The 25,327-nt window shown below is 41.9% G+C and overlaps 1 protein-coding gene across 1 annotated transcript; it reads right to left on the reverse strand.

Annotated features, from left to right (window-relative positions):
* Positions 1-3,014: 3,014 nt before the first annotated feature.
* Positions 3,015-5,350, reverse strand: LOC121393209. The gene is made up of 2 exons (XM_041561098.1): positions 4,317-5,350; positions 3,015-4,128 (listed from the first exon to the last, which is right to left on the reverse strand). Exons 1-2 carry the CDS (start codon positions 5,306-5,308, stop codon positions 3,378-3,380), a joined length of 1,743 nt encoding a protein of 580 aa, XP_041417032.1. The 5' UTR covers positions 5,309-5,350; the 3' UTR covers positions 3,015-3,377.
* Positions 5,351-25,327: the final 19,977 nt, after the last annotated feature.

The raw sequence follows: 25,327 nt of genomic DNA on the forward strand, positions 1-25,327 counted from the left end.
TCTCAGCCTCAAAACTATAGGCCAGTTAGTCTGCCGTCAGTGGTAGGAATGCTTTTCGAAAGGTTACTAAAGGATAAGATACTGGACTTTATAGAAAATCATAATACTATGAGTGTGTGCCAGCATGGTTTTATGCGTAATAGATCTTGCCAGACTAACTTAATTTCTTTTTATGAGAAGGTAAGTAGGGACCTCAATTCTGGGATGGCAGCGGATGTGATTTAGTTAGACTTTGCAAAAAGCATTTCATACAGTGCCCTAAGTTGGGAAACTGGGCAGAACACTGGAAAATTAGGTTCAATGTTGATAAATGCATGGTTATGCACTTTGGCAAAAATAATATGAATGCAAGTTTTACACTAAATGGCAGTGTGTTAGGAGTTTCCTTAAATGAGAAGGATCTAGGGGTTTTTGTAGATAACACGTTGTCTTATTCTGGGCAGTGTCATTCTGAGGCTACTAAAGCAAATAAAGTTCTGTCTTGCATAAAAAAGGGCATTAACTGAAGGGATGAAAACATAATTATGCCTCTTTATAGGTCCCTGGTGAGGCCTCATCTGGAATATGCAGTGCAGTTTTGGACTCCAGTCCTTAAGAGGAATATAAATGAGCTGGAGAGAGTACTAAATTGGTTAGAGAGATGGAAGACTTAAATTATGAGGGTAGACTGTCAAGGTTGGGGTTGTTTTCTTGGGAAAAAAGGCTCTTGTGAGGGGACATGATTACACTTTACAAGTACATTAGAGGACATTATAGACAAATAGCAGGGGACCCATAAAGTGGATCACCGTACTAGAGGCCATCCCTTTAGAAGAAAAGAACTTTCATTTGAAGCAACGTAGGGGGTTCTTCAAAGTCAGGACAGTGAGGTTGTGGAATGCACTCCCGGGTGATGTTAATGCCTTTAAGAATGGATTGGATGATTTTTTCAAAGGCTATAGTGATAAGCTCTATAGTTAGTATAGGTATGTGTATGTATAATTTATGTGAAAGTAGGGAGGGGTGTGTGTATGGATGCTGGGTTTTCATTTGGAAGGGTTGAACTTGATGGACTTTGTCTTTTTTCAACCCAATTCAACTATGTAACTATGTAACAATGCAAGCATAAAACCACAATAAAACCACAAAAATCAAATACAATTAAGCAAATCAATAAAATAACAAAATAACTGATCCGACAACGTGGGTTGGCAATCAGAATGCTTGATCAAAGCACTGGGCAGCGCTGGATCGGGTCCTGCGTTGTCCTACGATGGTCCTCGATGGGTAATTGTAGTGCTAAGGGCACTATTAAGTTGAGAAATTGCAGTAAATGTCAAGGAAATAAACACACATACACTAGGGTTTATAACACATACTACTGTCGTTTACAGAAGTTTACAGAAGAGTTGCAGTCCTTGTACAAAAGTAGAACCTCTGGGCCCCTGCTTCTAGCCTTCACAACATAAACAGGCTAACTCCACCTGAACATTAGGGATCTATCAGAACACACTGATGATCCCTCCCATATACCCATACTCCCTAGTACAAATTCCCCCACTCAGATAGTTGGAGAAAATATCATAAAACAGGTTTGGGTGAAGTACAGTGCTGTATACTAAATGCCACCATGTTGCATGTGACGACGGCTAGGCCGAGGTCTTTTGTTCTGTAAATAGCCAAGGAGCTGAAAATCTGTTGGCCACTGTTTACAGGAATACAAATACCTAGCCTAGTCTCTGTTGATTTGTAAATGAATCCCTGCAGGCTACTGTTTGACCAATATTTAATTTTTGAGCCTTAACATTTGCAAAGCCTACCTTTGCAGTATTCACTTCACTCCATAAAACATCATACTTTTCTTTGCACTACAGTAAGTACAAAAGTTGGTCCTGCAATGTTTGCATCACAGGACCAACGTGGCAGCCCCCTTGGCTTGTTGCCTAGAGGGGTTTGGGTGCAGCAGACTTGCCCAAGATGGTACAACACATAGGTACTGTGTGCTTGGCAGTCAGAGCATTTTCCTGCCAGTGTGTAGTACAACGTGCTTGGCAGTTAAGGGGTTAAACAACTTTTTATTTTCTTGGTGTGTTATTATTGAAAGATTAGACCCTGTGTTAAATTCCATCTTAACTGAAATGCTGGCTATTTTTTGTGTTAGCCAAATTACAGATTTGTCATCAGTATTGGCATGAAAAACGTCCAAGTTCTGAATCAGGCAGCGAAAACAAGCATTGTCAACATCATGTACAGTATATTTGTAATAGGCTGTTTTGGAACAGGGAAACTCCTGTCGCTTAGGCATACTGCCTGGATATGACCCTTTTTATTACATTTTCTGCAGTAAGCACTCTTAAATTTACAGGTTGCAGCATTATGGAATCCTTTGCCACACCTGTAGCAAGATCCTGCATTTTGGGTAGAATATCCTTATTTTGGCCTGCACCTAGTCTATGCACTTCAGTTGCTGCTTTCTCTAGTGTTTCTGCTTTCTGTTCTGTAATTTGAATATGTCCTTTACTGCGGTCTCCATTGATACTGCAATTTCTATAGCTCATTTAAAACTAGTGTTATCCTCTGTTAGCAGCCTTTTCACTGCATAATCCACATACATATCTGTCCCTTAGTGCATCATTCAGTCCATACTTAAAATCACAGTGTTCTGCCAGTTTCTTTAACTCTGCTGCAAACCCAGAAAACGATCTCACCCTCTTGCTGGTTTCACTTATGAAATCGGAATCTTTCTGCTGTGACCAGGGGCTTAAAGAGATACTGACACCAGAAATTAAACCATTTTTACATCTATCATAGTATTGGCTTCAAGGTTTTGCTTTTATTTGACTCACTGAACTAATATTTAGTTGTATAACGACTGTTTCTGAGAACTGCTGTGTTGCATGGAGACTTCTGGCACCTGTTACATTCCAAAATTTTTCTGTATTTCCTGGTTTTGCCTCAGAAAAGGAGATTTTCTTACCTGAAAAATCTTTTTCTAGTAGGCCCGTACTGTCAGTGCAGGACGACTGGGGGTTAACTTGCTCCTCTCTGGAGGCAGGACAAACTCTTGCTTCTTGAGACTCCTCCTTCCTGTTATCTCCACCTCCTCTCCAGTTTATTATAAAGCCTGTCGGTGGAGATGGTTAACCTAACTGACCTAACTATATACAGACGAGCAGCAAAAACAAAAACCGGCACTCCACCAATGGGCGGGATGCTGCACTGACAGTACGGGCCTACTAGAAAAAGATTTTTCAGGTAAGAAAATCTCCTTTTCTAAGTCGGCCCTACCTGTCAGTGCAGGACGACTGGGGATGTCCCAGAGCCGTCCTAAAAAGAGGGTGGGCAAAAAACTAACTTAACTGAACAAACTGTAGTGTACGGATCAGACTATGCAGGAACTAAGTAGATGCTACTGCTGCTTGTAGCACCTTCCTGCCAAAAACCCCTTCTGAAGAGGCGAGAACATCCAATTTATAAAATTTGGAAAATGTGTGTAGAGAACTCCAGGTGGCTGCCTTACATAACATATCTGGAGAAGCTGAATTTTGAAGTGCCCAGGAAGCACTGATCTTCCTGGTAGAATGGGCCTTAAGATTAGAGGGAATGCCCTGACCAACTCTAGTATATGATTCTGAAATAGTGGAGACTATCCATCTAGCTAGAGTAGCTCTAGAAGCAGGCTGACCCATCTTAGTGGAGCCAAAAAGAACCAATAAAGCATCTGCCTTCCTGAATAGTGAAGATCTCTTGAGATAAAACTTCAAAGCTCTGACTGGATCAAGTTTATGAAGTTGTCTTTCAGCAGGACTGGACGGCTTCGGGCAAAATGATGGAAGGACAATTTCTTGGTTAATGTGGAATGCAGATGTTACTTTCGGAAGGTAAGATGGCACCGTGCGTAGCACCGCTTTATCCTGATGAAAAATTAACCAAGGTTGTTTGTAGGACAAGGCCGTGAGATCGGAGACCCTGCGCCCTGAGCAGATTGCAAGTAAAAATGCTACTTTCCAAGAAACATATTTGATGTCCACCGTATCCATAGGTTCAAACGGGGCCTGCTGAAGAGCTCCCAAGACAAGATTCAAGTCCCAAGGCGGAACTGGGTTCCTATGTGGAGGATAAAGGTGCAAAAGTGCTTGAAAATATTGCCTGAACTCTTCTTCTTTGATATTTCTTACTGTTATGAAAACAGCAGACTGAAATGTACATGCAAAATCTACTCAGATAATGTGATATTGTCGGCATTACAAAAGTATAACACTGCATGTTACCTACATATGGAAGATATCTTTGTCTGCTTAATAAATAAAAAGTTGAAAAAAAAAAAAAAATATTGCCTGAACTCCGGCAAGATTGCCCATTGAGTCTGGTAAAGGGAGGAAAGGGCCGACAGCTGAACCTTCAATGCTGAGACACTAAGACCTTTATCCAGCCCATGTTGCAAAAATTCCAATATTTGTGGTGATCGACAGACCTTCCAGTCTAAGTGATGGGACTCTGACCAACCAAGGAACCTCTGCCAAACCCGATAGTAAGATCTTGCCGTAGAAGCTTTGCGGGCGGCTAACAGCGTAGTTGTGACCGCTGGAGAGAATCCCCTGTTCCGCCACAGCTGGGATTCAATAGCCATGCAGTCAATTTTAGTTGATGAATGTTGTTCGCCACTGCCGGTCCCTGAGATAGAAGGTTGGGAATCTGAGGGAGGATCCATGGTTCTGCTTGCGACAACTGAATGAGATCCGCGAACCACGTGCGTCGAGGCCACCATGGTGCTATCAGAATTGTGGAGACGTTTTCCATTCTTATCTTTTGAATGACCTTGGGAATGAGTGGAATGGGAGGGAACACGTATGCGAGGTGGCAGTCCCACGGACTCACTAACGCGTCCACTCTTTCCGCCTTGTAGTCGCGGATTCTTGCATAGAATCGTGGAAGTTGCGTGTTGAATCTGGAAGCCATCATGTCTACAGATGGGGTCCCCCACCTGTTTGATATTGCTTGAAATATCTCCGGATTCAATTGCCATTCCCCGGGGTCCAGGGTGTGCCGGCTGAGGTAATCGGCCTGCCAGTTTTGCACCCCTGGTATGAAGATAGCCGTGATGAGGACATCGTTCTGTTCCGCCCATGCCATGATTTGTGTCACCTCCCGCAGCGCAGTTGCACTTCTGGTGCCCCCTTGGCGGTTGAGATATGCCACTGTGGTTCCGTTGTCCGATTGTATACGAACGTGCTTGGTGGCTAGATACTGCTGCCAATGTTGTAGGGCATTGAAGACTGCTCTGAGTTCCAGATTGTTGATGTGCAATCTGGTCTCTTGAGATGACCATTTCCCTTGGCAGACTCTTGGGGGCCACGATGCCCCCCAGCCTGCTAGATCACTTCCTGAACTGGTCTGTCCCAGATTCGACCTCGCCGTAGGCGGGGCAATGATGTCCACCATAGCAGACTGGTCTTGGTCTGAGTTGAAAGGGTGAATGGTTGTGAGAGGTCTTGATGATTCTTGTTCCAGTGGCGTAGAAAGAAACACTGTAACGGGCGGAGATGAAACTTTGCGTATGGTAGAGCCTCTATGCTTGCTGCCATGAGGCCTAGTAACCGGAGAATGTCTTGCGCCGTTGTGCATTCGTCTCTGATCAGTTGTAGTGCTGTGGCTCTGAGGGTTAAGGCCTTGGAGTCCGGAAGAGAGACTTTGCATAGTGTTGTGTCTATGGCCATGCCCAAGAACTCTATGTTTCGAGATGGAACAAGTCGACTTTTTCGATGATTGACGAGCCAACCATGAAGTTGCAGAGTCTGTAAACAAGTCCGAGTATGTTGTTCGGCTGTTGCTTTTGAACCTGCTGATATGAGGAGGTCGTCGAGATAAGCTGTCACATGAACACCCTGAGTTCTCAAGGTGGCCAGGAGTGCATTGAGGACTTTCGTAAAAATACGAGGAGCCGAGGATAGGCCAAATGGTAGTGCCTGAAATTGAAAGTGTGCGTGGGCAATGGCGAACCTTAGAAAGCACTGGTGATCTTCGTGAATTGGGATGTGAAGGTACGCGTCTTTGATGTAGATTTTCGACATCCATGCGGCTGGTCGTAGGCTTTTGATGATGGAAGGCAAGGATTCCATCTTGAATCTTTCGTACCTCACGAATCGGTTGAGGGGGCGAAGGTTTAGGACTGGTCGGTAACCTCCGTCTTTTTGGGAACGAGAAAAAGGTTCGAATAGAACCCGGTAAAGCGCTGCCGTTCTGGCACTTGAGCGATGACTTTGCTTTCGATAAGTTCTGCAAGAATGTTGTGTAGAGCTTTGTTTTTTTTCGCTGTGCAGTGGAATGGAGGAAGGAACAAATCTGGCCATTGGCCGCCTTGTCAAAAATGGTATCCTGTAACCGTTGGTGATAATACCGAGGACCCAGGGGTCTGTGATAGAGTGTTGCCAAACGTGTGCAAAGTTTTGTAACCTTCCTCCGACCTGCGGAATAGCTGGTGTTAGTGAAACGTAGTCAGGAATCCTGACCTTTTGCAGAGATAGGTTTCTTGGTAAATTTTTGCTGGTTATGCCAAGAGGATTGCCAGGTAGATCTGTAGCGTCTATTGGGTTGCCCTTGATGCTGTTGTCTAGGTGGCCTAGACTGTTTTATGGTGCTGGGGGACCATGATTTATGGTGATAATTTCGCCTATGGAATTCCCGTCTTGGGCGTTTGGCCTGGGGAAGAAAGGAACCTTTACCTCCTGTGACCTCCGAAATAATTTGCTTCAGCTCCGGGCCAAACAATTGTGAACCGGAAAATTTTAAGGAGGTGAGTCTGTTCTTTGACGCTACGTCACCCGCCCAATGGCGGAGCCAAAGAGCTCTACGGGCTGCCACTGATGCTGCCGATGCTCTGGCCGCTAGCTTCGTTATGTCTAGAGTAGCATCCCCTAAGAAAGTCAAGGCTGACTTGATTCGCTCCACAGCTTGTACAAATTGTTGCGGGTCAGTAGGTGGAGACTGGCTTAGTTCTTGGCACCAATATTTTGCTGTTTTAGCAACTGTGGCTGTGGCTGCTGCCGGCCTTAATATGGCTGCAGAGCTTTGAAAATCCTTCTTTAGAACATAGTCCATCTTTTTATCCATTGGGTCCCGTAGGGAACCGGCATCCTCAGCTGGTAGCATGGTGTGCCGAGAGAGCCTAACAATGGGTGGATCAACTTTTGGAATCTTATCCCATATTTTAAATTCTTCCTGAACAGGATAAGTGTTGAAAAACTTTGGAGGTATATTACCCTTCTTATCTGGTTGCGCCCATTCGGCGTCAATCAGTTTAGTAGTAGATTTACAGACAGGAAAAGATCGAGGTCGTTTGGATGAATTGCCTAACACCCGATCTGCTTTTGAAAGGGAAATCTGTTCCTCTTTAATCTCTAGCGTTGAAAAAATGTATTTGAGGAGATCTTTAACTTCTTCCGGTTGTTTGGAAGTCTCCTCTGAGGATGTAGATTGCGAGTCAGATAAGGCTCCCTCTTCGGAAGAGGAATATGAATCAGATTCTTTAGGGGAAAAGTTAGATGCGGATGCAAGGTCCTCTTCTGAAGAAGGAGAAGGGGAACGTTTCCTCTTTTTCTTCCCTCCCAACGTAGGGGTAGGGTCTGGCTGTTTGATAACTGCCTGGTCCAGAGTAGACCGAATGGTGGACTGAAACCATGACAGAAATTGTGAGAAATCAGGGGATGCTTGACTCTGTGCTGGAGCCTGTACTGAACCTGAAGGCTGAACAGGAGATACAGATAATGGAGTCTGACCCTGTGTCTGTGAGTCCTGAGTGGCATGTATTAGTGCTGTCGTTATGCCACAATGACTAGGTGGTGCACCTGTAGTTTGCAATGCAGATTGCGCTGGAGAAGGGGATCGTGAGCGTTCCTTACGCTTCCCAGAAGCTTTGGGGGCCTTTTTAATTTTTGCCTTTAGCTTGCGGTGCCTATCTGGCAAATCAATCTCTTCTATTAAGGAAACTAAATCCTCGTCCGCAGAGGCCATAGTGCAGACCGTGGTATAATGAGGCGATAGTGCCGTGAGTTGCTTACCGGTTGCAGGTGTATTTGAAACCGGATAGTGTGGAGTATGCTGGTATGCGTCTTACTGCTCCGTGAAACAGACCAATATGGCCGCCGGACAGTGCGCGGCAAGAATTGTGGCCGCCCACATCAAAGGGCGCGAAACAGAGGCAGACCGCAATGGAGCGCAAGTGGAACGCAAGTGCGCGGCGATGGAACGCATACGTTCTAAAGGCCCGTCACTGCTACCGCTGTAAGCGGTTTGTGCGTCCACTTTACCTCTGCTTGCCGTAAGACTGGTAGGCTCAACCCGGATAATAAGGGAGCACTTATGCGGTTTAACCAGGGATGCTAGGCCCTCGAAGGAACAACCGCCTAGTGATGGGAGCGCTCTGAGCGGGCTCAACCAGGCCTTAAAATGTGACAGGGGGAGCACGCAGTGAAGGGCTCAACCAGTCTGAATGTCACGTATGGAGAAATGCTGTCCATTCCCAAGTCGTAGCAGGGCTCAATCTGAGAGATATAATGATATATAAGTCAGAGAGCACACATACTGGTTATATACATAATATGCAGGAGAAGGAGAAATTTGCTGCCTCCAAGGCAGGACAAACTAAAAACTGGAGAGGAGGTGGAGATAACAGGAAGGAGGAGTCTCAAGAAGCAAGAGTTTGTCCTGCCTCCAGAGAGGAGCAAGTTAACCCCCAGTCGTCCTGCACTGACAGGTAGGGCCGACTTAGAAACAGCATTTTTGATGTCACATGTTTTCCATTGCATTAATATCCGGGGATTGTGCAGGCCACTCCATAACAACAATCTTGTTGTTCTGGAACCAAGATGTTGCTTGTTTACTGGTGTGTTTGGGGTCGTTGTCTTATTGAAACACCCATTTCAAGGTCATTTCCTCGTTGGCATAAGGCAACATAACCTCTTCCAAGTATTTTGATATATTGAAATTGATCCATATTCCCTGTTATGCAATAAACACCATAGTATGAGAAAAATCCCCGTATCATGATGCTTGCGCCACCATGCTTCACTGTCTTCACAGTGTACTGTGGCTTAAATTCAGTGTTTGGGGTCATCTGGCTAACTATCTGTGTTCCCTAGACCCAAAAAGAAGAATCACCATTTCTCTTTATGCCAGCCAATGTGTTTTTTGTCAAATTGTAACCGCCTCAGCACATCTTTTTTTTTTTTTTTAACAGTGGGACTTTCGAGGGCTTCTTCCCCATAACCTGTCTTCATATAGGCAACTTCTAATTGTAACAGTACTCACAGGTAACTTTAGACCTGGAGCTGATAATTGGTCTTTGTCAGTTTGCCTATTCTTCTATCCATTTGAATGGTCGTTTTCCATTTTCTTCCACGTCTTTCAAGTTTTTAATCAAACTACTCTGTTCTGAACAATGTCTGGAATGATCCATTTTACTCAGAGAGAAATACACTATAACTAGCATGTACAATATTTGCTGTAATTATTATTATGTATGTAAGTATATATATGTAAGTATATGTAGTGTATATAATCTGTTGTGTCCATGGAATATAAAGAAACACACAGATAAGTAGCTGTAGGAGTAATTGCTGTAATGCTGAATAGGAAGGAAACTCTATAACACAGTAAGATAAAGTAGCAGAGAAACAGCACATTCAACATGAAGCCTTCTATATAACACTCTAGTACTAGAACAGCATCAGCAGATTCAGCAGGAATATGTGCACGAATATGCATATTCAATGAAAACAGCAGCACTCCCGTATTATTGGCAAAAGGGAAAAACTTTACTTAAAATGCCTTTTTTTTCACTTTTCCCAATAATACCAGAGTGCTGCTGTTTTCATTGGATTTATGCAGAGTTTGCCCTGGCAGGGGGTACAGCTTGCACCCGGGGCTGCAAGGAGCCTGGTCCGCTTTTGAAGCACACTTGAACCAAATTAGGAGAAGCATATTCATTCCATGAGAGAACAGCTGCTGAGTAATAAGTCTGCCACCCCAATTAATGCTATTGACCTGTGGTCTGAGGACCACCAGGGGTTGAAGTCACCATATGCAAGTAGGGTCTTTTGCACCATACACAAACAACCACACAGTGGTTTCTTGGTTCCCCCAAAGGATTTCTCACGCTATACCTTACATCCTACCAAAGATATATGATGCTACACTATTCGTTTTCTTTTATGCGTTTGCTTTTAAATACTTTTCTTGAGATAAATGCAACATGTCTAAATCTTTTACAATATTCAGGAGAGAACAAAATCTGGATAACCTTGCACAAAATCCATAACTCCCAAAAACACTGCCAAAACACGGGTGCATTTACAGCATTCCTGTCTTATATCAATGTTATTTGTGCCATAACATACTCATGATTTACCAGAAACCCTCCTGCTTTTGGATAAGCAAGGTTCCATTTAATATTTTAAATTAAAGCAGATCATATGGCTATTCAAGATTATCTAATGCTACTTCTCCAAACTGGAGCTGACTTACTCGAAAAAGCCCAGTTAATCAGGTCACCCTTCATGACTCACATGCATTTTTACTTATGGTTGTCTAGTACTTGATGATTTGACTGTTTAAGAATCTTTAATTGGGCTCCTACACAAAGAATGAATTCCTGGTGGAGCACTGTTCTCCTCGGCTCTTATAATGATTTCGCCTCCCTTGCCCTTCTGGAGTTATGCTGGGATAGACTAAACTTATTCTCTCTTTAGTGCCCAATTTGGAACACAGACTTGCAATTCCATTATTTGAAAGTGTTACTTTTCCTTAGCCTACTTTGTTATGTATGTTCTGAATTGCTTAGCTCATGTGTTGCAGGCAAGAATTTGATTGGTAGCTAGTTGTGTATTTAATGGCAGTGGCATGGGAAATTTGCTGGTGGTATGACCAACATACATCTAAGTTGCCCAAAGTTTCCTCCAGAAACTTTGTAAAAAAGTCTGATTTTACTATAGATCTTCACTTCTTTGAACCTGAACCAAAATTTTAAACTTCTAACTAAACTTGTGCACTGAATGTTAGCACTTAAATGGTTGTATGACTTTTATTTTAACAAACAAGATATATGTATATATACAGCTGAAGTACTATGAGCAGTAGGGGAATGAAGTCTACCAGGACATGGCAAGTCATGAAGCTTGGATTGAATCTATTAATGATAACTCTTAAAGGAACAGTAACACCAAATAATGAAAGACTATTTGGAGTAATTACAGCTTGGTCCAACAGTCAGTGGGCATGTGTAACTGTATAGTCTTAACCTGTAGCCAACTTGTCACTGTGTGAAAGAATGTTTTGATTCTTACAGTGACATTCATATTTAACTATAAAGATTTTCATTCATCTAGGTCATGGTATATCTAGTATAAGTAATTCTAAAACAACTGGACTTGCTGGGTAATCATTGAGGATGTTTCACTACTCATCCAAGCAGCTTCTTCAGTTCAACTAACTGGTATGGGAAGTCCTCGGCATATAAACCCTTCTAGTAATCCAATAACTGTCAAGTCTTCCCTGGGTAGACGTTGTGGAGTACCAGGAAGTTGGGAGCCAGAAGACTGGGTAACCTGGGGTGTAAACATACACAGCATTACAGAGATCCAAATCCATGATAATGGTGAAATATATTTAATAAACTTAGAAGTGATTACAACTCATGGTGCTCACAAAGTATATACAAACTTGTAGTAGAAAGCGGCAGGCAGGGATACAGTCCAGAAACAGGCCAAAGAGTAAGGACAGATGGCAGACAAATGGACAGGCCAGGAGGGACAGGCCAGGAGTCAGAACCGGGGAATCCACAAGCAGAACAAGGTTGGGCACCAGGGTACAGGAACAAGGCAGGAACTTGGAAAAGGGCGGGTCACTAGAACTTGGAACAGGATCAGATGAATACAGGAACAGCAAGGTCATGCAAACAGCTTAATGACCAAGCACTGGGCATTACCCAGTTAAAGGGTCAGGATTGGATCATGAGAAACAGATGGGGATAATGAGATGGGCGGAGAGGTAAAGCAGAAGACTGGAGTATATCAGGAACACAAATAAAGAACAAAACAAGACTAAGCACCTCCAGTGGCATGACAGGTAAGTGCACATGTAACTCAGCACAAAGTCCAGAGTTCGAAACCCTGCAAGTCCTGACAATCACAATGGCACATTGTAACTCTTCAGAGAGGTGACATCTGAAACTCACAGAGATGTGATTCCATGGGGTAACTGTGATAGGATTACCAATGTGTCATGCAACTCCTAGAAACATGTGTTACTTATGTTTGCATGACAAATTGGTAATCCCAGTGTCAGACTGGGACACCAGGGGCCTACCAAAAAACCTTAGACCGGGTGCCTACTCTCAGTTCTATTTTCTTCCTCTCCTCTGTTCTCCTAGTCTCTTTTCTTTACATACTATAACCTATTATTCCATCAATTTAGCCTCTATGTTAAGTAAATAGGGAATGGCCATGAAATAAGCCAAATGTTTAGAAGCAGGAGGGGCCACCGAGCATTTTCTGGTATCCCGGTGGGCCAGTCTGACACTGGGTAATCATATCACAGTAACCCACAGAATCATTCCTCTGTGAGTTTCAGATGCCACCTCTCTGAAGAGTTACAATGTGCCATTGTGATTAGTGGAAGAGTTTATATGCCAAGGACTTCCCATACTAGTCAGTTGAACTGAATAAGCTGCTCGGATGAGTAGTGAAACGTCTTCAATGATTACTCAGCAAGTCCAGTTGTTTTAGAATTACTTATACTAGATATTAATCTTTAACAATCCATTAAATAATTATCAGCCTTATTATTCTGAATGAACCATTACAGTGCAAGAACATTCAAATGATGCAAGAAATTTGGATCTTTATTTCTATATGAAATTTCTTGGGTTTTCTGGAAATAAAAACAAAAAACAGTCACATAAGTATCGTTTTTTTTTTGCAAAATGCACTTGAAATCTGAAAGCCGTTTCATTGTGCAGTGATGGCTCTTTGTGAAAGTACAGGATCAGGTGCAATTACCTGAGATGGATACATACACACCAATGTTATATAAAAAATAACATTTTAAATGATAGAATGAATTACTTGCAATGTACACAGTATAATTTAGTGATAAAAACGACACCATAAAAATCATGACAGAATCTATTTAAGTTGTTGTTTTTCGTAGCCTAAATAGAGAGAGGCTAGAAAAGAAAATATTGACCAAATGGTTTCTCTTGTTCCTGCCAACTTTTGCTTGCTTTTGTATATTACTAAGCTAATGTGTTTTTAATTTGTATTTTACTGTTGTGTGCTTTATCTTAATTGTCCCTGAATTAAATGCTTAAGCAGAAAAGTGAAGAGTTTTGGGTCAGGGCAGAAAAGGCTAGTTTAAAGTGCTAATTATTACTTATACAATTAACATAGGCATGTCCGGAGGGAACTACTCATCCAAAGGTGCACATCAACCAAATTAGGGTTAATTATAACAATTTCCATATAGTGGATGGTTCATCAGCAAGAAAATGGTGGGCAAATAAATCTAATTTCATCCTCTAACAACTGTTAGCAAGCTTAATTACTAACACAACAACATTTGTTCTTTTCATTAGAGGGTCATTACTATAGCATAGCAGTGAGTCTAAATAAGCTGCCTGTTCCCAACTTTTACAGGTGCCCCTAGAGACAGAGGGGAATAAGTAGTGTTCATCATATGCTGATGAGCCTAATTAAAATATTACGATATTTTGTGTTTCGAAAGCTTCTCCCAATATTTGCACAAAACACAGATTTGTAATTAGATTGATTAAACAGGCATTATGTTAATACTTAACCTCTTTATTACTATACAGGAAGGTGTAGGTGTAATATTGTGTATAGTTTTGCATAAATAAGTATAAAGGTTATTATAGTGTGCTGAGTCTTCCCCCACCGTGTAGCAGTTTATAATAAAAAGTATTTTACATGCTTTGGGTTAAGTTATGTCCAATGATCAATATCATGTTTATTCAACCTCTGCAGTATTTTATTTTAATAGTCTTGAATTACATTTGTGCATGAATTGCATGTCTTTGGTGAATTCTGTATGTAGCGCTATAGTAAATTGAGTGCACCTTACTCTACTATAAGCTTCACTCCCAGTACATATGCTCCGGATGAGACCTTAAAATCTTAGGGAGTGAGCCTTTGCAGCGAGGTGGAAGCAGGGTGTAGTGCAACTGTAACTGTATTCAGGGTGCAAATAATTGGGCGCCAGTGGTTCTTATAACTTAACCATAGAACAGATTTATTGAGCACAATATACAATCCTCAGTGGAGTGTACATAAATCAGAACATTTGCAGGTTCATACAGTACATTGAATAGGCAGTACTCACAACACCTTTGGTCAGTATGATTCTCCTCAGAGATATGAATAATACATGCAGCTTTGAGGAGGTACCCCCAGCTTTCAGCCTTTTTCCTAAGTGGAACTTGAGGGGAATCTATCTACCCTAGGTCTGTACACTTAGTCCCTACTTCTGGGCAATTAGTACCCTGGGATCTTAATCCCACTACAATCCTCGTAGGAGCCTCAAGATGCTCAGATAAATAATCTAACTGTCTGTCACTCCTAGAGTGACCTATAAAGGTGAGTAGCCTATTCTTACTAGACCTGACCTAGGTTCCACTCGAGCTCTGCCTCCTACACAGGCTAGAGCCAGCACAAGATGAACACTGAAAGCATGGCTTCAGTGCCTTTTATACTCTAGCACAATGCCATCTGCTGGTCACTGTGAGAAACAACAAGGGGCATAGCTTAAAGCAGGAATAGGAAACAGTTACCCTTCCCAACTGTATTTTAGCACCCAGTTAGGTGTCTATAACACTAGGGAAACCGCCTGCTAAATAATACTGGGGATAGCTATTTTACACATCCCTACATTCTCCCCCTGGTGAATTCCTTACGTCTCGGCAAGGAACATATTCAAATAACAAGCACAAAAATACATTGCAACAATAACACAAGTATTGCATTTACTGTATGGTTAACATTCCCTTAGTAGCCTCTCCATAGGTCTACCAGGGAGCAATTGGTTAACCTGAAAATCAAACAGTTAAGGCACATCATGCGAGCAACCTTTTGAAAAAACAAGCAGTTAAGGCACATCTTGCTAGAAACCCCTTTTATAGAACACAAGCAGTTAAGGTACATCTTGCTAGAAACCTTTTAAAACCAAACACTTTATCAAAAAGTGATATTTAGCCATTATATTATAACCTCTTCGGGGTCACTCTCCTGACTGTACCCAGGTACAATGGCATATCTGGAAGAAACAGCATCATAGAAAAACAGTTTACTGTCACTAGACTGTGCCTATATTAGCTCCACATTGCATATCATTATTGCAACACCATAGCATTCATCACATTATATAACCACTCTTGGGTACTGTCCAGGTACCCTTGGTCAGTGAATCTCTGAAAAGAAAGGCACAGGTTAGACATACTATTTTTCCTCAAATACTTTAGCATTCCAGTCCATATAAGAACCCGAACCCACAGTCCTTTTGTATATGCACTTAGGAGGGTAAGGGAAAATGGGATGAACCTACCAACGGGTAGGTGTTAACTGGAATGTTATTAGTTTGTTGGAATTAACTCCAACTGGAGTGTAGAAACAGAAAAATCCTTCCCTTGAGAAAGTCAAGTCACTTTAAAGGGACCGAGTTCAAATTAACTGCAAAATCACTCCCAGTGGAGTATGAACAAATTCCTCCAAAAACCTCAGATCGTGTGGAGGAAACGGGCTTTGGTGTCCTCATAGAAGATGTAATACTTGGGGTGAGGCTTGTCCACCCATTGTCCATCTCCCTCATAGACCTCCAATGAGAAATATTTGGTGGGATTGTACTTCCCACAGCTTTTGACGGCATTCTTTAGAATGGTATGGCCGTACCACCACTCTCTTTCAATAGAACACAGGTACTCCCAATCCTGTGGTGCATTTTCTCTTTCCTCAGGATTTCGTCGATGAGCCAATCCTCATAAGATGCAGCCACTCTCTCATACACCCACAGCATAGGGTGCATAGGGCATAAAATAGCCCCATTTTCGGTAAAATCGAAAGTTTATCACTCGTTGCACTCGGGAAACAGACCTGAAAATGTTGGGATCTGCGGTAATATCTTCTAGACTGGGGCGCCTCGCCATGACTCTGGAGACACCTCCTCTGTTTGGTCTGGCACGCCTCCTATGTCTTTTTCGCGCACTCACCAGTTTAAACCCTACTGAGCAGGGTAGTGACGGTGAGCATGGCGCAGTACAAAATTCCACATCAGCAACTTCTTTGGAAACTCCCCCTGGTGGATCACTCTCAGCAGTGGCACATCAGGCATTATATTAACACAGGCCACTTCTATGGCAGGGGAGTTTTCCATATTCCAGGCACGTTAATAAAGTAGTACTCGAATCCATCTCCAAACATGGGGACACATTAGAAAGTGTAGTTGGTGCAACAGACCAAGGTGAGCTTTGCTGCAAAAAATCCTTTCATTCACACAACATGTTTCGAGCAAAAATGCCCTTTGTCAAGTGTACAAGTTACCATTAACACACTATCTTTATAGGAAATAGGTGGGAGGGGAAAAGGGAGGTGGGCGTAAGTGTAACAACTTTGCTTAGGGAATTAACCCATTATTTACCCCCAGGGTCTAGTGCAACTATAAAAGTGCATTATTGCGTCATATTTAGATATCCAAACAAATCTGTGTCTTATACAATGGTTATTAAAAACAATTAATAACAATTACTAAAACTCCTCCAAAGTGTACAAAGTGCTTGTGTCTTCTTATTGTCCTTTAATCACCATAGAAGTGCTGGTTAGACAACCACTGTTGTAGGCTTCAAAACAACCTGGTTAATTAAAACATATATACAATTAAAAGCCTTGTACGGCAATAAATTTTGCCTACTGGAGTATTCGCTTGACACATTTGTAACATGCTTTATCCGCATACAATGTTTCAATTCAAGTCACCTATTTGCAACGTCAAACACAGCCCTCTATATAACCAATTATCATTCAGCAGTAAGCTTATTTTCTTATCTATTGTAAGGTTAGGGCCGGATTCACTTGTATCTGTGGATTTAAAGCAGAATATATTTAATTAGCTTATTATAAGAAGCATTGCACGCTCCATTGATCGTTTAATCTTGCTGGCTGCATACTATCCAATTTCTTTATCCACATAGCTTCCCTCTGGAGTGCTTTTTTTCTATCACCTCCTCTTGTTTGTTGTTTCACCACTTCTACATCTAACCACCTCAGTTGTGCTACATAATGGTGGTATTCAGCAAAATGTTGAGACACTGCTGTGTCTGTACTAGTGTTTGGGGTAAAGTTTCTTATGTTCCCTTTATGTTCTTTTATTCTTTCCTTCGCACTTCTTGAGGTCTGTCCTATATAGACCTTCCCACAGGGGCATTTCAATAAATAAACCAGTGAACTTGTATTACATGTAGCATAAGTCTTCATGTTGACTTTATATCCTTTAGTGGGATGGCTGATGTACTTCCCTTTAATGACAGGCGAGCAGCATACACAATTTAAGCATGGAAAGGTTCCGATTTGAGGGGTACTATGAAAGATTGTTTGCATCCTGCATTTGGTTTCTAGTTCGGCTTTACATAGTTTATCTTTAATCGACTTTCCTTTCCTATAGCAAAACATTGGTGCTTGTTTACAGATGCTAGAAAGTGCCTTATCAGTACACAGGATTGGCCCGTATTTTTTAATAATAGACTCAATCTCCCTACTTTGTTGGCCAAATTGGCTAACAAAGGGAATCCTCTCCTGCTGTACTCTATTTTCCTTTTCTTTCAATAAGACTTCTCTAGGTATCTCCCTGACCTCCTCTATCAGTTTTTCCAGTCCTTGTGGGGCATATCCCTTTTCCAAAAATCTATATTTCAAGGTTTGGGCAGCTTTCTCATACCCTTCTTCCTTAGATGCTATCCTTCTTGCCCTCAATAGCTGGCCCTTTGGGATCCCTCTAATGCATTTCAGGTTATGAAAGCTGCCTGTATGTAACAGATTGTTTCGATCCGTTGGCTTACGATACAAATTTGTTACAATTTCTCCCTTTTCAATAGTCATTTCTATGTCTAGAAAATGTGGTTTCTTTTTGGCAATCTCTGTGGTGAATCTTATAGTGGGATGGCTCCTGTTGGCTTTCTCCACAATTTCTTGGAATATACTGTATTAATGTCTCCCTGCCATATCACCAGAATATCGTCAACAAATCTCTGGTATAACAGAATATGTTGGCTATACTCATTTGCTAGGAACATCTTTTTTTCCAGCATATTAACAAATAAATTTGCAAATGATGGTGCAACCGCCACCCCCATCGACGTCCCCTGGCATTGCCAAAAGAACTGTTCTCCGAATTTGAAATAATTTTTGGTTAGTACTATTGTTAAACAGTCTATTAGGAAATAAAGTAAGCGTAGGGGAATGTCTGTCTCAAATAGCGCATTTTCTATGCAATCAATTCCCTCTTGCTGTGGGATCGCTGTAAATAAACTTTCAATGTCAATGCTGCAGAGGAAGCATTCATCACTTAGACCAGTAAGATTTTGCAATTTACATAACAGGTCTGTGGTGTCTTTCAAGCATGTAGGTATTTGCTGCACTAGAGGTTGCAAATATGAATCCACAAACTTAGAAAGTGGTTCCAATACCGACCCTATTCCTGATACTATGGGCCGTCCTGGGGGATCGTGCAGTCTTTTATGTATTTTTGGTACAGTATACAGGACCGGTATGCGTGGAAATGCTGTACTTAAAAATTCTGTCGCCCCCTTATCAATTATGCCATCATTCCATGCTTCCTGGACCATATTGTCAACCTCTTTTTTAATTTGTAAAGTAGGATCATTTCCTATTATCTTATAGTGTCCTGGGACTGCCAGCTGTATCTGTATTTCATCTACATACTTGGCTTTTTCAATCACTACGATAGCACCACCCTTATCAGCCTTCTTTATCACCAAATTGGTATTATTCTCTAAAGATTTTAAGGCTGTTCTTTCTCTCAGGGTGAGGTTATTCCTAGTGATGGCCCTTGACGCATTTTTTTCCCACAAATGTTTAACATCATTAAGAACAACATTCTCAAACATATTATTAGCCTGATTATCTATGTCTGGCATATAACTGCTGGGTTTCCTTAAAGTAACCTTTCTTTCATTAAGACATTGTTAATTATCAATGAATTGCATTGCATAAAGATAGTGTGTTAATGGTAACTTGTACACTTGACAAAGGGAATTTTTGCTCAAAACATGTTGTGTGAATAAAAGGATTTTTTGCAGCAAAGCTCTGCGTCTACCTTGGTCTGTTCCACCAACTACACTTTCAATTGAATGCTAGTACCAAGGACGAGGTACAGGAACTGACCATAAAGGTTACAAAAATTGAGGGTAGAAATACCACATCCAGTGGAAACAAAGAAGCTTTCAAGTATATATTCGTCCATCCATATGGAAGTGGTCCCAACGTCACTCCCAAGTATTACCATGAGCACACAAAGTACAAGCAACAAAGTGCAAATGTTTGCATATGAGGAAGATGAAATACAGAGGATTCTAAATAGTGTGGAAATGAGCCAACCCACCACCTCTGGTCGCCACAAATTGGAAGATCATAGCCTTAAGCTATTGAACCTACAGAAAAAAGAAATCAGCATGTCGCAACATATATCAACATTGGAACAATATGTGAGGGCAAAGCAAATCCCTCGTGGACTAAGAGTGGATCTTAAAGCGGACCCGTCACACAAAAAAATTATTCAAAATCCTATTTTATCACATTAGTCAAGCACAATGAACTTTAATTACACTATATAAATTATTTGAATCTTGTTTCCTTCAGTCTGGGAATTCAAAATTATAGCAAGCAGGTAGGAGCCATTTTGTGGACACTGTTTTTAAGGAAAGCCTTGCATCATCTCAGAATCTTGTTTGTGCACCAGAATGGGGGACCAAATGTCCATTCCCATGCCCTGGCTACACAATTAAATGAGAACGGGGGGATGTGTGGAGAGCAGTGACATCTAGGAAGTGCTGAATGGAAAGTGAAAGTAATTGTCTGCCCCGCCTCTATGCCCATGGCATAGAGGAGCGGCAGACAGTATTTGATTGACAGCTGTGACAGCATAGCTGTGACAGCTATGAATGCTTTAATAAAAAATAGGAATTCAATTTCATGTTTAATTTGAAAAATACTTTTATTATACAGATTTATGTGTCTGGGTGACAGGTCCACTTTAAGCCTGGGCTATGTACTGAGGATACCCTTATGGCACAACGCTGGGAAGCGATCTGTAACAAATGCAGCCAGGATCTGATGGTGTTAACCATAGAGCAGACACAAGAGAAAGTTACCAGTATACGGCAGGAGATCACAGAGGAGAAGGCGAGACTAACTGAGCGCTGCGGGCAAGGAAAGGCGGCGGCCATCTTGGAGGAGCAAGCTGAGACGCTCAGCAAATACCGCGAGATGCTACAAGCACGGAAGCAGAGTAAACTGGAGCGCGACGAGGAGGATTACAGGCTAAACCCCGTATACACGTGGAAAGATGACCGATGCCGGCAGCGCTCCCAAAGATACCTGCCACGCTACAGGGGACAGGGGAGCGGACTGCCAGGTCCTGCACAGGAAAGCCATATCAATTATGGCACAGCTCCATTAAGTGAACGCGGGAAGCCAGGCAAGTGACTCAGAAACCAGCACCACATCTTCAGCTTCAACTTTTTTAGGGGAGCGGATGCCAAGGGACAACAGCAACGGCAAAAGAAAAAACTCAAGAGAACCAATACCCAGAGAACAGTACCCTTATCAGAAACGCCAGCAGAGGAGGTAATGGACTTAATAGTTAACCTTTCCTCCCATGAACTAACTGCAGCCGAGAGTACTGTATTAAATAAAGGGTTAGGCTTTTTCCCGACTTAAACCTGTGACCCTGTTAACTGGGAAGTGGACTTTTTGAAATTTACAAGGAGCATTAAGCTAAAAATGCAATTCATTGATAATAAACAATGTCTTAATGAAAGAAAGGTTACTTTAAGGAAACCCAGCAGTTATATGCCAGACATAGATAATCAGGCTATTAATATGTTTGAGAATGTTGTTCTTAATGATGTTAAACATTTGTGGGAAAAAAATGCGTCGGGGGCCATCACTAGGAATAACCTCACCCTGAGAGAAAGAACAGCCTTAAAATCTTTAGAGAATAATACCAATTTGGTGATAAAGAAAGCTGATAAGGGTGGTGCTATCGTAGTGATGGACAAAGCCAAGTATGTAGATGAAATACAGAGACAGCTGGCAGTCCCAGGACACTATAAGATAATAGGAAATGAGCCTACTTTACAAATTAAAAAAGAGGTTGACAATATGGTCCAGGAAGCATGGAATGATGGCATAATTGATAAGGGGACGACAAAATTTTTAAGTACAGCATTTCCACGCATACCGTTCCTGTATACTGTACCAAAAATACATAAAAGACTGCACGATCCCCCTGGACGGCCCATAGTATCAGGAATAGGGTCGGTATTGGAACCACTTTCCAAGTTTGTGGATTCATATTTGCAACCTCTAGTGCAGCAAATACCTACATGCTTGAAAGACACCACAGACCTGTTATGTAAATTGCAAAATCTTACTGGTCTAAGTGATGAATGCTTCCTCTGCAGCATTGACATTGAAAGTTTATTTACAGCGATCCCACAGCAAGAGGGAATTGATTGCATAGAAAATGCGCTATTTGAGACAGACATCCCCCTATGCTTACTTTATTTCCTAATAGACTGTTTAACAATAGTACTAACCAAAAATTATTTCAAATTCGGTGAACAGTTCTTTTGGCAATGCCAGGGGACGTCGATGGGGGCGGCGGTTGCACCATCATTTGCAAATTTATTTGTTAATATGCTGGAAAAAAAGATGTTCCTAGCAAATGAGTATAGCTAACATATTCTGTTATACCAGAGATTTGTTGACGATATTCTGGTGATAAGGCAGGGAGACATTAATATATTCCAAGAAATGGTGGAGAAAGCCAACAGGAGCCATCCCACTATAAGATTCACCACAGAGATTGCCAAAAAGAAACTACATTTTCTAGACATAGAAATGACTATTGAAAAGGGAGAAATTGTAACAAATTTGTATCGTAAGCCAACGGATCAAAACAATCTGTTACATACAGGCAGCTTTTATAACCCGAAATGCATTAGAGGGATCCCAAAGGGCCAGCTATTGAGGGCAAGAAGGATAGCATCTAAAGAAGAAGGGTATGAGAAAGCCGCCCGAACCTTGAAATATAGATTTTTGGAAAAGGGATGTTTTGAAGCCTACAACAGTGGTTGTCTAACCAGCACTTCTATGGTGATTAAAGGACAATAATACATAAGACACAAGCACTTTGTACACTTTGGAGGAGTTTTAGTAATTGTTATTAATTGTTATTAATTGTTTTTAATAACCATTGTATAAGACACAGATTTGTTTGGATATCTAAATATGACGCAATAATGCACTTTTATAGTTGCACTAGACCCTGGGGGTAAATAATGGGTTAATTCCCTAAGCAAAGTTACGCCCACCTCCCTTTTCCCCTCCCACCTATTTCCTATAAAGATAGTGTGTTAATGGTAACTTGTACACTTGAGAAAGGGCATTTTTGCTCGAAACATGTTGTGTGAATAAAAGGATTTTTTGCAGCAAAGCTCTGCGTCTACCCTTGGTCTGTTCCACCAACTACACTTTCAATTGAATGCTAGTACCAAGGACGAGGTACAGGAACTGACCATAAAGGTTACAAAAATTGAGGGGAGAAATACCACATCCAGTGGAAACAAAGAAGCTTTCATGGGGACACATTAGCACTGGGCCCAGATTCTTCCTGGGGCAAGGCCACTAATCACCCGCATCAACTGGGGAGAGGGGAATTACAGTTATAGGAGTGCTTTCTTCTAGCAACAGCGCTACTGGGCTCTCAGGCTCACACAGCAGCTCAGTAGCAGGGATCTCCTCTGTCGAGCAATCCCCTCTATCTGTGGATTCAATAAGTTCAGTACTCTCCCTTGGTAATGACTCTACCGGGCCCTCCGGCTCAGACGGTAGTTCGCCAGTGGGGACCCCGAACTCCTCCGGGTAATCTACTCTGTTTACAGACCCAATAACCCCTACACTCTCTTCATCTTCAGAAGGCGGGTTACAAAGTTCAGCTGCACGGGCATCACTAAGGTTCTGCGGTGCAAAATAGTCCTGATAGACACACTGGCAGCCTTCTGCAGGGGCTCCTATGGGATAACTAATTCATTGCTCAAAGAGAGAGACAAAAAGAAAGGAGTACATGGCGTCGCACAATCTATTTGCAAACTTGTATTAATGGTTGTGTCTTCCGAAATATTGTGATCAACTAATTTTTCATGATTATACAAAATAAATTCTGTGGATTTGTAAACATAAACTTTATGATCAATAAAATTGAATTAATAAAGTGAAAATTCTTGTGAATTCATTGTGAAATAAAAACTTTTAAAGTGCAAGGTGCTAGTTGTGAACATTGATACATGATTGAACCCACGACTTATGACTCCAAATGGGAAACCTGATAAAATGTAACTTTTATTTACTCCTTAAAATTCATGAACTGTGAGAGGGAATTAATTGGTAAAACCACTTAAAAACAATTAAAAAGAAAGGGTGGAGATTCGATCTAGTATGTGAATTAATAGTGGTAGCAGCGTAATTAATTCATTAGACTGTTCCCTTGTAGATCTTACATCACCCAATTACCCTATAATGAATTGATGGTAATTAAGGGGTACACTGAGAACTTTTGTGGGCAATTGTGACAGTGGTATAGTGAGAGGGTGGGTGTGGAGTTACTAATGTATTGGGAGTTGATCTTGGGTCAAGCCCTAGAACTCTCTCTAAAGGGTGGGTTTGGTAATGAAACTGTTCAGGGATAGTATCCTTGAGCGCACATAAGATCCAATTGCGTTATATATGAAATTCTGGACGCATGGCCCTGCATATTATAGTGAAATGGTCAGCCACTGTACAGTACGGTGTGCACAATTGTTTTAACTAACACTGTGTCCTCTCAGAGGCACCTAGATTGTTTGGCCTATTCCCTAGATGCTAAACAAGCAACACCTATGGGATACACACTGGAGGGCCAAGTTTCCTTGCAAGGCTCATCAGGGACCCAGTATAGGAACCTGACCTTTCCCTTTTCCTTAGAGGGCCCCTGGGTGACATATTCAAGCCCGTCGAATAACGGGTTATCCATAAGCGCGTGATGCACACTGTCTGGAGGGCAATGCTCGGGTCTACAACGGCCTGACACGGCTCCACTTTCTCTAAAAAAGCCCACAGATACACAGCAGAAGGGGTTATCACAACCATTTTCTCCTTTTTAGGGGACTGTGCTGGCAGGCTTGCATAAACACAGGGGCAGCCATCCGGCAATCCATAGGGGAAAATCATAGAGGGCCCCTCACCATCATCAGGGAGCTCATTTTCCACTTGCCACAATAGCCGCACAGTGTCCTGAATCCCTGAAGGGGCGCGGGCTATGAACCGGTACCCTACAAATCTTGGGAACATAATAAGGGCCATGCAGCTAAGTACACAGGAGCGAGTGGGTGAACTCCATCTATCACCACTGCTCGGCGAGGGTTAATGCCTTCCTTAATAGCCCAGGCATACACTGCATCAGACGTTCTCAAGCCTGGGATAACTGAGGGGAAATGGCCCTCCATTTCTTTGGGCAGTATAGTAGGCATTTTCACTATGGCTCAATACTATACTGTGACTGCGCCAGAATATTTTTGCAGGAGAGAAGAACCACAGAAGTCTCCCGCCTCTAGTCTGGCCTTTTTTCCTATTGAGTCCGCACCTGCAGCGTCTGTCACACTAGGCTGCAGTGCGGTGTTACAGTTTAACCCTTTGAAGCCCCATGTTGGGAGCCAAAATGTAGCGCTATAGTAAATTGAGTGCACCTTACTCTACTATAAGCTTCACTCCCAGTACATATGCTCCGGATGAGACCTTAAAATCTTAGGGAGTGAGCCTTCGTAGCGATGTGGAAGCAGGGTGTAGTGCAACTGTAACTGTATTCAGGGTACAAATAATTGGACGTCAGTGGTTCTTATAACTTAAAGGACCAGTAACATCAAAAATTTTTACAAAAAATTTGTTAGAATACAATGAAAAAAACACCAAGACAAATTAAAATTTCAAATTGCAAAGCCTTTATTAAGAAATAACTT

Source organism: Xenopus laevis, chromosome 4S (genome assembly GCF_017654675.1).
Source record: "Xenopus laevis strain J_2021 chromosome 4S, Xenopus_laevis_v10.1, whole genome shotgun sequence".
In the NCBI taxonomy this organism is placed as follows: Eukaryota; Metazoa; Chordata; class Amphibia; order Anura; family Pipidae; genus Xenopus; species Xenopus laevis.